Below are 13,071 nucleotides of genomic sequence, written 5' to 3'. Positions count from 1 at the left end.
CATGGTGAAACCTCGTCTCTACTAAAAAATACAAAAAATTAGCCAGGCGTGGTGGCGGCGCCTGTAGTCCCAGCTACTCGGGAGGCTGAGGCAGGAGAATGGCGTGAACCCGGGAGGTGGAGCTTGCAGTGAGCTGAGATCCGGCCACTGCACTCCAGCCTGGGCGACAGAGCAAGACTCCGTCTCAAAAAAAAGAAAAAAAAAAAACATGAGACTCCTTTTAAACTGCAGTAATGCTACATACCAGTACTATGATGCCTCATCGACCTTGCATATTTCTTAAAGAAATAAATGGTCACCAACACTTCCATTTAAACCCTATCACAGTGTGTATCTGAAAGAAGGCTGAAATGTCCTGCCGAATTCTTGACAATGATATGTCCGATAGACTCTTCATAATGACCCCTCCAGTGCAATCATACACCAACCAAAATACCCACACATAACCCATGAAAGTAAGACCAGAAGTGAGATCCACATGCATACAAAGTTCTGGGAAGACGTCTCTTCAAACCTATGAAAAAGAACTGTGCTTTCGGAGATAAAATATCTAAACAAGCAAATCTAAAATATCTAAACAAGCAAAACCTCAATTTCTTTACACAGCCTTTCTGTCATTAGTGTAATGAGTGTATATCTCATTCCTTGCATGATCACAAGGATAAAGTAAAAGTATTAAGACTTTCAAAATAATCAGGCAATTAAACACCAGTGGTCTAACAGGCAGTCAATTAGCATAAAAGAAGGTGGTGGAGGTGGCATATTTTAAATTTCAAATTTAATTAAACCTTTTGTAATTATTCCTTGTTCAGAATTCACCTTAATCTTGATTCTTACTTAAACTACATCTGGAATTTCTATACTCCTGTTTACTTTTTCTTCTACTCCCAAACTGAATTCCCACTGGTCCTGTTTAAATGTTACCTGCTCTATCATTTATACCTAGTGACTGTGTCAATTCCCAACAGTGTTAGGCTGGTGAGTAAATTGGATCCTGTTTATCTTTTCCTTTCCCCATCAGGAAAAGAAACAACCATCTGCTATTGTGTCTATCAACCATGTCAGACACCGAAGATGTAGTTTATTCAGGGATTAAGAATGAAACACACCCCTGCCTTAACTGTGACAAGAACTCTGACGACAGATTTCTTGAGCTCTTTAAAATAGAAGTGCTTCGTGTTTAAAATGTTATCTTTTCTATATGGAAAACCTAATCTTTGCAAAGATTTCTCCTTTCAGTAATGAAAAAATATAGGAAACATCCACTTGGGACACCAGGCCACTGCCAAGTCTATAACATTCATTAAAATCCTTTCATATGTAAAGTTAATAGCAATGTCACCTCATTCAATTCAACATAAATAAAGTATCACAACCTAAAACTCAGGATTCCATGGAATTCTTCTGCCTTCCAGACCTACCAGATCTCTGAAAGGACTCACTCTTTGCCCACTGGGTTCTGAATTTTGGCTTTCAGATGACCCAGTCAATTAATCTTAATTGTATGTGTCTGGCTAAATCTTCCCCAGCAGCGGTTTCCTATTACATATACCTACTATTGGGATACCCACAGGTGCCAACATACAATATACTTTTATTCCCAGCTGTTGCTCAAGTTAACTCTTCTCCTGAACTCAGGTGAAGCAGATGGCAAATACGTAACTCTGCTACCTTAGAACATATGCTGAATTTAAACTCCAATTAATCAACATCTAGTGAGTTACTAGTAATTTTCCAAAGCAGACTAAAGATTATTTTTAATTCTGTTGACACTTGCAAAAGAAAAGTATCACTAGAATAAGAGACTGAATAGTGGCTGGGCGTGGTGGCTCATGCCTTGTAATCTCAGCACTTGGGAGGCCAAGGCAGGCAGACAACATGAGGTCAGGAGTTTGAAACCAGTTGGTCACCAGTAGAAACGGTGAAACCCCCTTTCTACTAAAAATACAAAAAATTAGCCAGGCGTGGTGGTGCGTGCCCGTAATCCCAGCTACTCAGGAGGCTGAGGCAGGAGAATTGCTTGAACCCGGGAGGCGGAGGCTGCAGTGAGCTGGTATTGCGCCATTGCACTCCAGCTTGGGCAACAAGAGTGAAACGTCATCTCAAAAAAAAAAGAAAAAAAAAAAAAGAGAGAGAGAGACTGACTAGTTACGATGATACTAGAGTTCCTTTAAAATAATTTTCAGGTAACTTCATGTGTACTAAATGTTTTTGCATTGGTATATTTAACAAATTAATCCAGATCATGATAAAAATGTTTTAAATCACACCTATATGTATAAATATGAACAGAATGATATATCACCAAGATGTTCCCAATCAGACTATGGTTTATCAGTGTCTAACACATGGAAATAGGTGGTGGAGTGGAAAGAAGGCTGACCAAGGAGCCAGGTGACCTGCATTCCAGCTGGGCTTGGCCTCTCTAATAAGCTTAATGCAGGAAGGGCCTTGGAAATATTATCAGCTTGGCTTCAGTTTCATCACTTATAGAACACGGAGGGTTAGACCAACTGATATATTTTTTTTCTTTTTTTTTTCTTTTTTTTGAGACAGAGTCTTGCTCTGACACCCAGGCTGGAGTACAGTGGCCGGATCTCAGCTCACTGCAAGCTCCGCCTCCTGGGTTTACGCCATTCTCCTGCCTCAGCCTCCCGAGTAGCTGGGACTACAGGCGGCCGCCACCTCGCCCGGCTAGTTTTTTGTATTTTTTAGTAGAGACGGGGTTTCACCATGTTAGCCAGGATGGTCTCGATCTCCTGACCTTGTGATCCGCCCGTCTCGACCTCCTAGAGTGCTGGGATTACAGGCGTGAGAGACCAACTGATATTAAACCACTGAAATAGACTGAAAAATTTAATTCTTGTAGAGCAGAGGTTAGCAAACATTTTTTGTACAAGGGCAGACAGAAAATATTTTCAGCTTTTCTGGCCAGAGAGTCTGTTACTACTACTCACCTCCGCCACTGCAGCACAAAAGCAGCCACAGACAAGAAATGAGTAAGTGTGACTTCGTGCCAGTAAAACCTTATTTATAAAAACAGGTAGTTGGGTGGGTGCCAACCCCTTGTTGTGAACCGTATCAAATTATATTTCCAGTGACACAGTTCCCTGCAAACTCAACACAATCACGAAAAATCCCGTTTCCATACATTGTTATTAATAAACCAGAGAAGATCATGTATAAAACAAAGCTGATCATCTTCCCAGACTCTCCCTTGTCCCTCCACCCATTCTTTCTTCTAATTAGCAGCAGAACACCACTATTCTTCCAGTCTCCCAAGCTAGAAGCCTTATGAGCCTCTTGAAAGTATCTCTGTACATCCTCCTCTGTTTCTGCCCTGTCAGCAAGTCCTGTCCTTTCTCCTCTTGCTGGCTACAATCTCTTGTCTTGAACATAATATATACTACTTCTGTCTAGTCTTCCTAAAACACTTCAGTCATGTCACTTCCTAATTTCAAAGCCTTCTTAATTTTTACTGCATCAAATGTAACCACTAATGCAATGGAGTTTCCAAGCCCTTCTTTTCCAACCCCGACAGGTCTTATTTCTCACAAGACTTCAATAACCACTCTCTGCTCTAGGCAGGGTATTTATTCTGTAGTGGATCCCTGCAAAGTACTCATTAGTACCTGTGCCTTTACTACCACTCAGTCATCTCCAAACCATTCTTTCCACCCATCCAAAACCCACCATTACTTAAAGCTCCAACTCAAGGATCAATTTTTCTATAAACACAGGATTCTCTATCTTTACACTTCTACCGAATTTAGGGCAGTATCATAGAGCTTAGTACTTATCTTCCTGTAACTATTTTTGGCAAACAAACTGGGCCATACACAATTTGCTGTATTTGCCAATGCCTAATACGACATTAGAAACAAAACGGGTTTTAATTAAACAAAGGCTAAGAGAGTAAAGTTATTATTATAGGATGAGGAATCAAACCCAAAATGTAGTATTTTCTCAGTCTGATTAACTTTCCCAAACATAAAATACTGCAGCTGCTATTAGAGGTAAGGAATCTATCTCCTTACACTACCTGATACTACAAATAAATAAATTAGCATACAGGTTTATAGTTGGTCCCTTATGATCGCTTTTTTTTTTTTCTTTTTTAAGATGGAGTCTCACCCTGTCACCCCAGCTGGAGTGCAAATGGCGTGATCTTGGCTCACTGCAACCTCTGCCTCCCGGGTTCAAGTGATTCTCTTGCCTCAGCCTCCCGAGTAGATGGGATTACAGGTGCACGCCACCACACCTGACTAATTTTTTGTATCTTTAGTAGAGACGGGGTTTCACCATGTTAGCCAGGCTGGTCTTGAACTCCTGACCTCATAATCCGCCTGCCTCGGCCTCCCAAACTGCTGGGATTACAGGTGTGAGGCACTGTGCCCAACCCATATGACTGCTTTTAAAAATGTAAATGAAGTCATAGGAGGCTAACTATCTCTGTGTATACTACATTGTTTCTCTGTGCAAATTCAGGTTTCACCTCTGCTCAATCTCGACTTCAACTGCTCCTCCCTAGTTCTGCACCCCAGGCTTAAAGAATTCTTCTACTAGAGTCTATATTTGTAGTGTCTAAAATATGCCAGGAACTGTGTTAAGTGTTTTAGATATTATCACATTTAAACTATCCAGACATTTTGTGAGACGGCTACTACTGTTTTGCCTACTTTACAGATAACGAAAATAAAGCTACCTGGCCAAGGCTGTATGGCTAGTAAATGACAATGTCAAGATTCAAGCCTACATATTTTGATTGTTGCTCTCACTTCTCTTGATGTCTTGTGAAAAACATACTCTACCTATGCTTCTCAGTAAATTCAATCCAGTAATGAGCCACGCACAAGCCTCAGAACTTCAAAGTTCCCTCCCATCTTTTCTGAAGTATCCCCTCTGAGTAAACAAAAGAAATAAAAACTTGCCTGTGCAACAAGTCTACTTTAAAACCAGAATCCAGGAAGAACTAGAAGGTTGGCAGTGCCAGTGAGTTGGATCATGTATATGAGATGTGTGAGTGTCAGATTAATATGTATAAAAGCAAAGCAGGGGCAGATCACCTTGGATTTAAACCCTGGGCCCACCACTTACTGGACATCTTACTACTATGGGCCAGTAATATCATCTTTCAGAGCCTCAGTTAATTTATATAAAATTCATAGTTTTTTTGTTTGTTTGTTTTTGAGATAGGGTCTTATTCTGTCATCCAGGCTGGAGTGCAGTGGTGCAATTTCAGCTCACTGCAACCTGCACCTCCAGAGCTCAAGCAATCCTCCCACGTCAGCCTCCCAAGTAGCTGGGACTACAGGCACATGCCACCACACCCAGCTAATTTCTGCTTTTTTTTTTTTTTTTTGGTAGAGATGGGGTTTCACCATGTTGCCCAGGCTGGTCTTGAACTCTTGGCATCACGCAATCCTCCCTCCTCAGCATCCCAAAGTGCTGGGATTACAGGCATGAACCACCATGCCTGGCCTAAATTAATAGATTTTTATAAGGATTAGATACTAACACATTTAAAGCACACAGCACAGTGCTTGGAATAGACAAGTGAGCAATAAATGTTTTCTGCAGTTATATTTAAGGTTCAAGTGGAAAGTCTGAAAAGACAGGCAATGCAAAGCATTTTATCCTTTGATTTCTTTATCACCAGAAAGTCTAACAAATTAGAACATTTGTTAATGAGGCCCTAGGTCATAGCTTCAGTCCCCATTTGAGGAAACTACATGTTATCCACTTCATAGCCACCAACTGGCTGTTTCATCTCAGCATCCCGTATCTGTGCTCCTGTCTAGGGTCATTCCCTAAAACAAAGATGACTAGCATTCTGTCTCTCTCTATACTTTCCCTGCCTAGACAATCCTCTCAGATTCACGCTACTACTAAATCTCAAAGTCCAGGTCACAGTGCTTCCAAATGGAATGTTGCTAACCCAATATCCATCCCAGAATAAAGTCTGTGAGCACTTGAAAAAATAAGTTAGTTGACAGAAATGCAAAGACTACTAGGAGCCAGGACAGAATCAGGAATTTCTGGAGTCAGTATTTTGGCCACTGGGAAGTACCTTAGATATAAGTACATCTTAAATCTCAACAAGGGGCCGGGCGTGGTGGCTTATGCCTATAATCCCAGCACTTCAGGAGGCTGAGGCGGGCAGATCGCTTGAGGTCAGGAGTTGGAGACCAGCCTGGGCAATGTGGCAAAACCCTGTCTCTACTAAAAATACAAAAATTAGCTAGGTGTAGTGGCACATGTCTGTAATCCCAGCTACTCAGGTTGGTTGAGGCAGGAGAATTGCGTGAACTCGGGAGGTGGAGGCTGCAGTGAGCCGAGATCACACCACTGCACTCCAGTCTGGGCGACGGAGACTCTGTGTTCAAAAAAAATTTTTCAACAAAAAAATCTGATAAAAGATTCTCACAGTGGGGAGATATGAGCTGGGCCACAGCGGGGGGTCTTAGCCATTTGAAATAACTACTGACCCAAGCACTGATCCAGGATGCAATCAACCCATACAGAAATCTGAATCACATCACTATATTTGGTTTCATCTTGGTTCACATTTTTATAAATATACAGATAGCATAAGTATATTTCAAAATAAAATAAAGCTGAGAGAAATATAAAATCATAATTTTAAAATTCAAAAAGACCTCCAAGCAAAGTTTAAAAACTTACAAAGCATGAGTGGAATGTTCCAGCTTTGACATTCTGGTCATAACTCAGGTAATAAAGCTAGAAATCCTAGTAACAAAAGATCAAGGGATGAGGCTATACTTTTCATTAATTCATTCAGTAAGTAATGAGTGCCTACATGGCTAAGCATTCTTCTAGAATATAGGGATATACCAGTAAACAACCTATGTTCCTGTCCTTACGGAATTTACAATCTAGTGGGAGGAAATACTGAATAATCAAATATAATGCCTAGTAGAAATAGTAATGTGTACTACAAAGAAAATACAAATAGGTAGAAAGACAGTGATGGTGTCATTTTAAATGGGTTAGTATACAATAATGACAGCAGATACTTAGGGCAGAGTGGGGGATAGGGTAATATTTTAGATGAGACAGCGAGGAAGGCCTCTCTGATACAGTAATATTGAACAGACAAGAGAATATTTAGAGCAGACACGAGGTAAGGGAGTAAGTCATTCAAATTATCTTGTGGAAGGGAATTCTGGTCAGAGGGAAAAGCAAGCACAAAGCTCAAAGACAGGAACATGCTTGGCTTGGCTTGTTCAAACAACAGCAAAGACAAGGTGGCTGGGGAGCAGTGGGCACTAAGATAACAAGATAAGGTCAGAAAATGTTACAAAAGTAGCCAGGGACCACGGCACATAGAATAAAGAATTCTGAATTTATTTTGAGGAAGATGGAAAGCTATTAGATAATTTTGTGCAGAGGAGTGGCATGGTATGACAAGTTTTAGAGAGATTATTCTGGCTATTTTCAAGATAAAATGTAGAGGCCAACAGTAAAACCAAGTATGCCAGTCCAGAGGCTTCTGCATTCATCTTTGAACCCCAATGCCTAACACAGCATTTGGCATATAAACCCTAAGGTAAATACCAACAAGAATAATATTCCTTATCCTATGTCTTTAATATTACTGGTAGTACACCAAACTCAGGTTTGAATCCCAGCTTAACCACTTTAGCTTTGTAACCTTGAAGCATACAACCTAATGTGAGCCTGACTTTCCTCATCAATAAAATGGAGCTACCTCAGAGCTACTGTCCTGATTAAATGTAGCAAAATATATAAAGCATTTAGCTAGGTGCCAAACACATAGTGAGGACTTAAAAAAAACCCTCATAAAAGCAAAGTCCACATATCAGGAATATCAAGAGCTTAGTTATGGACATGTTAAATTTGAGATATTAGCTCTATAAGTAGAGATGGTAATTAGGCAATTGGATATGGGTCTGGAGTTTGGAGGAGGGAACAGGGCTGGAGAGAAAACTTTTGGGATTCAGACCATACATGGTACTTAAAGCCAAAGATGAAGGAAATAAGCCTAGTTAAGTGTAAAAAGAGAAGACCCAGTGACAGAGTCGTTGGGTACTGAAACATGTACTCATTAGACAGCAAAGTAGAACTGAGAAGGAGTAATCAATGAGGTAGCCAGAAAACTGAAAGTCATCATTAGATTTAGTGATATGGTATACTGCCGGGGCAAAGGTCATATTAGAATGTCTTGAAAGAAGAATAGGCCAGGCGCTGTGGTTCGCGCCCGTAATGCCAGCACTTGGGAAGCCGAGGCGGGCCAGATCATGAGGTCAGGAGATTGAGACCATTCTGGCTACCACGGTGAAACCCTGTCTCTACTAAAAATACAAAAAAAATTAGCCGGGCATGGTGGCGGGTGCCTATAGTCCCAGCTACTCGGGAGCCTGAGGCAGGAGAATGACATGAACCCAGGAGGCGGAGCTTGCAATGAGCTGAGATTGTGCCACTGCACTCCAGTCTGGGTGACAGAGCAAGACTCCGTCTCAAAAAAAAGAAGAAAGAAAGAAGAAGAAAAATGTTCGATAGTAAATTAAGACAATTTGTTAGGAAGTTATGCTTAAAAAGCCAGAAGGAAATGGGGCAGTAGCTAAAAGTAGAAACAGGATTTAAAGCAGCGTTATTTTTATTTTATTTTATTTTTTTGAAGACAGAGTCGCGCTCTGTTGTTCTGTTGCCCAGGCTGGAGTGCACTGGCGCCATCTCAGCTCACTGCAGTCTCTGCCTCCTGGGCTCAAGCAATTCTTGTGCCTCGGCCTCCCAAAGTGCTGCCTCGGCCTCCCAAAGTGCTGGGATTACAGGCATGAGCCACCACCTCTGGATCTACGAAGGGCTCTTTTTTAAGGACAGAATAGGCCGGGCGCGGTGGCTCAAGCCTGTAATCCCAGCACTTTGGGAGGCCGAGGCGGGTGGATCACGAGGTCAGGAGATCGAGACCATCCTGGCTAACATGGTGAAACCCCGTCTCTACTAAAAATACAAAAAAAAAAAACTAGCCGGGCGTGGTGGCAGGCGCCTGTAGTCCCAGCTACTCGGAGGCTGAGGCAGGAGAATGGCGTGAACCTGGGAGGCGGAGCTTGCAGTGAGCCGAGATTGCGCCACTGCACTCCAGCCTGGGTGACACAGCGCGAGACCCCGTCTCAAAAAAAAAAAAAAAAAAAAAAAGGACAGAATAAATAATAGCATAAATGCCAATGGGGTGGTTATAACAGAGATGGGGAAATCGATGATGTAATAGAGAAAAGGAGAACTGCTGTAGCATTATCCTTAAGGGAGACAACATCAATTGAAATACAGAAGTGAAGGAGGCTGGCCTTAGCTAGGAGAACAGATATAATTTATCTCTAGTAACAGAAGAGAAGATTCATCTATAGCATTCACAGATGCTGGTAGATGAAAAGATGTTTCAGAGACAGAGCTTATGAAAATTCTCTTATTTATCTTCTCAGCGCTTCGTTTTTTTCAGAGAAATAGGGAGTTAAGTTCAGCAACAGAGAGTGAAACAGGGCAGAAAGTGTTATAGTATAGTTTTGAAGAGTAAGAAAAAACTATGCAACTATCTAAGAGTGGGAGAATGAATGGGATAAAGAAATACAGGCTGGGCACAGTGGCTCACACATAATCCCAGCACTTTGGGAGGCTGAGATGGGCAGATTGTTTGACCCTGGGGGTTCGAGACCAGCCTGGGCAACATGGCAAGACCCTGTCTCTCAAAAAATAAAAAATAAAAAATTAGCCGGGCATGGTGGCATGTTTCTGTGGTCCTAGCTACTCCAGGGGCTGAGGTGGGAAGATCACCTGAGCTCAGGATTTTGAGGCTGCAGTCAGCAGTGTTTGTGCCACCACACTCTAGCCTGGAGTAAAATTAGCTGGCAGATTTTTCTCCGTGTAAGTTTGGCCCCATGAGTGCAGGTAAACACATAAAGAGTAGGTGAAGATTTAGGGATAATCAGGATACTGGTAGTCAAACAAGTACAATTAAGAGAGAGACCAGTGGCCAGGACTAGTGGCTCACGCCTGTAATTCCAGGACTTTGGGAGGCTGAGGCAGGTGGATCATGAGGTCAGGAGTTCGAGACCAGCCTGGCCAAGATGGTGAAACCCCGTCTCTACAAAAATACGAAAAAATTAGCCAGGCAAGGTGGTGGGCGACTGTAATCCCAGCTATTCAGGAGGTTGAGGCAGGAGAATTGCTTGAACCCAGGAGCCGAGATCGCACCACTACACTCCAGCTTGGGCAACAGAGCAAGACTCTGTCAAAAAAAAAAAAAAAAGAGAGACCGACCAGCAGAGGACCCGAGAGTACACGTAAGGGAGTGATAACGATGATCTGACAATGACAAAGCAGAGCTAAGTAGGGAAGTGAATACATCGGGGGATAAGGGAGAATGAAAAGGGGACAAGATCAACAGATCTTGATTGATCCTGGTAGAGTCTGTATATTAAAGGGAGTAAGGTAGAAAGATAGATAATGGTATTTGGAGAGTAAGATACCACAAGAAAGTTTCAGAAATTACCACAGCATAAAACCAGATCCTTGGGACTCCTACACCTAATAAAAAATTTCAGTTCAGAGTAAGAATCCATGTCAGAATTGAATGGCAGATAAGAAGATTAAAGGTAGATGATGAAATAAAGTTTAAAAATTTCTAGTTTTTTTCTGTATGTCAAAAACCATTAGAAAAGTCTAACTCCAAATTTAAGAAAAACAATAATTCAGGTTTTTTTTTTTTAAAGGATGCAATCTGATAGATAAAATAGCTGTTTTATGTTTTTTGGGTTTTTTTTTTTTTTTTGAGACGGTCTCGCTCTTGTCACCCAGGTTGGAGTGCAGTGGCACGATCTCGATGCACTGCAACCTCCGCCTCCTGGGTTCAAGCGATTTTCCTGCCTCAGCCTCCCAAGTGGCTGGGATTACAGGTGCCCACCACCATGCCTGGCTAATTTTTGAACTTTTAGTAGTACAAGCTGCAGCAGGTGGATCAGCTGAAGTCAGGAGTTCAAGACCAGCTTGGCCAACATGGCGAAACCCTGTCTCTACTAAAAAGTACAAAAATTAGCCAGGCATGGTGGCACGTGCCTGTAGTCTGAGCTACTTGGGAGGCTGCGGCACAAGAATCACTTGAACCCAGGAGGCAGAGGTTGCAGTGAGCCGAAATTGCACCACTGCACTCCTGCCTGGGTGATAGAATGAGACCTTGTCTCAAAAAAAAAAAAAAAAAAAAAGACTCAACCCTTATTTTCCATGGTATCCAGTTTGGCCACTTAATTGTCCAGGTTGTAGTCATGGACTCTAGAGTCCTATACTTTTCTGCTTACAAAATTAAATGTATAAAGCAACTTAAGCTAAAATTAAGTGCCATTTTCTTTAGTTTATACTTTGATGCCACAATTAAACAACTTCTGCATTCCCCAAACGTGGAGACATCATTACTTTAAAAAGAAAAAACAACTTTCACATTTAAAGATTTCACAGCAAATCATCATCCAAACAAGTAAACATCCCTCTGTATATTCTTATCTACTTTTCAAATCTACTCTAAAATATTACATTCTATCTGTTGAGCAGTTAAATATACGATTAAAATCGTACATTTTGGTAGCCTGAAAAAAATGAATCTTGGTTTTCATTCTAAAAGGAAAAAATAAACTATGCAATATATATATATATAAATCTATTAAATTAATACCAAGTTTGAATGATGACAATTATTTACTCACCTCCTTAATAGCATCTTCATTAGGCAGCATAGAACATAAACATGTGATATACGCTTGCTGAAAAGATGACACATTTGAAATTTCTTTAGATTCTGCACATAGTTTTGATAAAGCAGTAGCCTGGGGGATGCAGTTAGATTTCAACAAATGTTTTATTCGCATTTGCAGAAAGGAAGGTCCTTCTTGTGCAATCAATTTATTGACTAGAAAAAATGAAAAATAAAACAGTTTGACAACATACCACATAACATGTCAGATTTGTTAAGATGAACATTTCAGATCTTTTTATTTGATTTTTAGTTAATAAAAATTTAGTTTATATAAATGGGAAGTTTATTCTGGTCTCAATATTCATCTAACAGAGATGAGAGGAAAATTAAGAAATAGTGAAATGAACTATAAGCATAAATGCAAGAAATGAAGCAAGTAACCTATGTAATATTAACAACTATCAACTGAATGCTTATGAGACATCAAGTTTTAAGCTGCATATTTTTATATACCTTTCATTTATTCTTCACACCACCACCAAGGCAAGTATTATTATCCCCAGTCTAAGGTTAGGAAAATTAACATTCACAGAAGTTAGGTAACTTGCCAAGGATTCCAAAGCCAGTGGTGCTCTTTCCTCTAAACCAGGCATTTCTCAAAGTGTGTTCCACCGACCAAAAGACCTGAGAGATAGTCCTAGAAAAAAAAAGGATTCCTTGGTCAAATCTCTGAACAGTCCTGCAATAAAGAAAACTGTTCACTTTTATTTAAAAACCCAATGTTTCCCAAACTGATTTGACCAGAGAACCCTTTTATACATATTAGTAACCTGTAAAACATGTGTTCCTGGTTCAGTACACACTTTGGAAAATGCTACTCTGAAAGCTTCAGAAGTACTGAAGCTCAGTACTTCTGTACTTCCGTACTTCTGAGCCATACTGAATATTAGGCACTTGGCATTGACTGAACAGTGCTCTGGATGAGCCCTCAATTTTCGAATAGTAAATATCCAACAAGAATGTGACATCACTACATAATATTACTTAAAGAATAGAGGTGAGAATATTGCATGTCAAGCCAAGTGGTGAGTAAACAAACTGCTTTAGGTGGTTAATCTAACACGGTATCTCTCAGACTTGAAAGTGCCTTCTGGGTCACCTGGGGAGCTTATTAAAATGCAGATTCTGATTTATTAGGTCTGGGACCTGAAATTTTGCTTTTCTAACAAGCTCCCAGATGGGGTGTGTGTGTGTGTGTGTGTGTGTCTGTCTGTCTGTCTAGAGTAGCAATGGTTTATACTAAGGATAAATGACTGGCCCAATTTTAACTATATATCAGAATCAAT

At 40.7% G+C, this 13,071-nt stretch overlaps 1 protein-coding gene across 3 annotated transcripts in view; it reads right to left on the bottom strand.

Annotated features, from left to right (window-relative positions):
- RLF (rearranged L-myc fusion) overlaps window positions 1–13,071 on the bottom strand; it is an 81,657-nt gene that overhangs the window by 29,413 nt on the left and 39,173 nt on the right. The window contains exons 1-2 of one of the 3 annotated variants that reach the window (XM_021939843.2): window positions 12,334–12,416; window positions 11,736–11,938 (exon numbers count right to left, since the gene is read on the bottom strand). In XM_021939843.2, the coding sequence (XP_021795535.1) occupies window positions 11,736–11,897 (162 nt within the window). In that variant the 5' untranslated portion in view covers window positions 11,898–11,938; window positions 12,334–12,416. Of the gene's footprint in view, window positions 1–11,735; window positions 11,939–12,238; window positions 12,417–13,071 lie in introns of those variants that run through there. The other 2 variants (XM_021939838.2, XM_017960156.3) reach the window with 2 other exon arrangements.

Source organism: Papio anubis, chromosome 1 (genome assembly GCF_008728515.1).
Source record: "Papio anubis isolate 15944 chromosome 1, Panubis1.0, whole genome shotgun sequence".
NCBI classification, from domain to species: Eukaryota; Metazoa; Chordata; class Mammalia; order Primates; family Cercopithecidae; genus Papio; species Papio anubis.
Note: the sequence above shows the minus strand (reverse complement) of the source record. Positions and strands in the feature narration are given on the sequence as shown.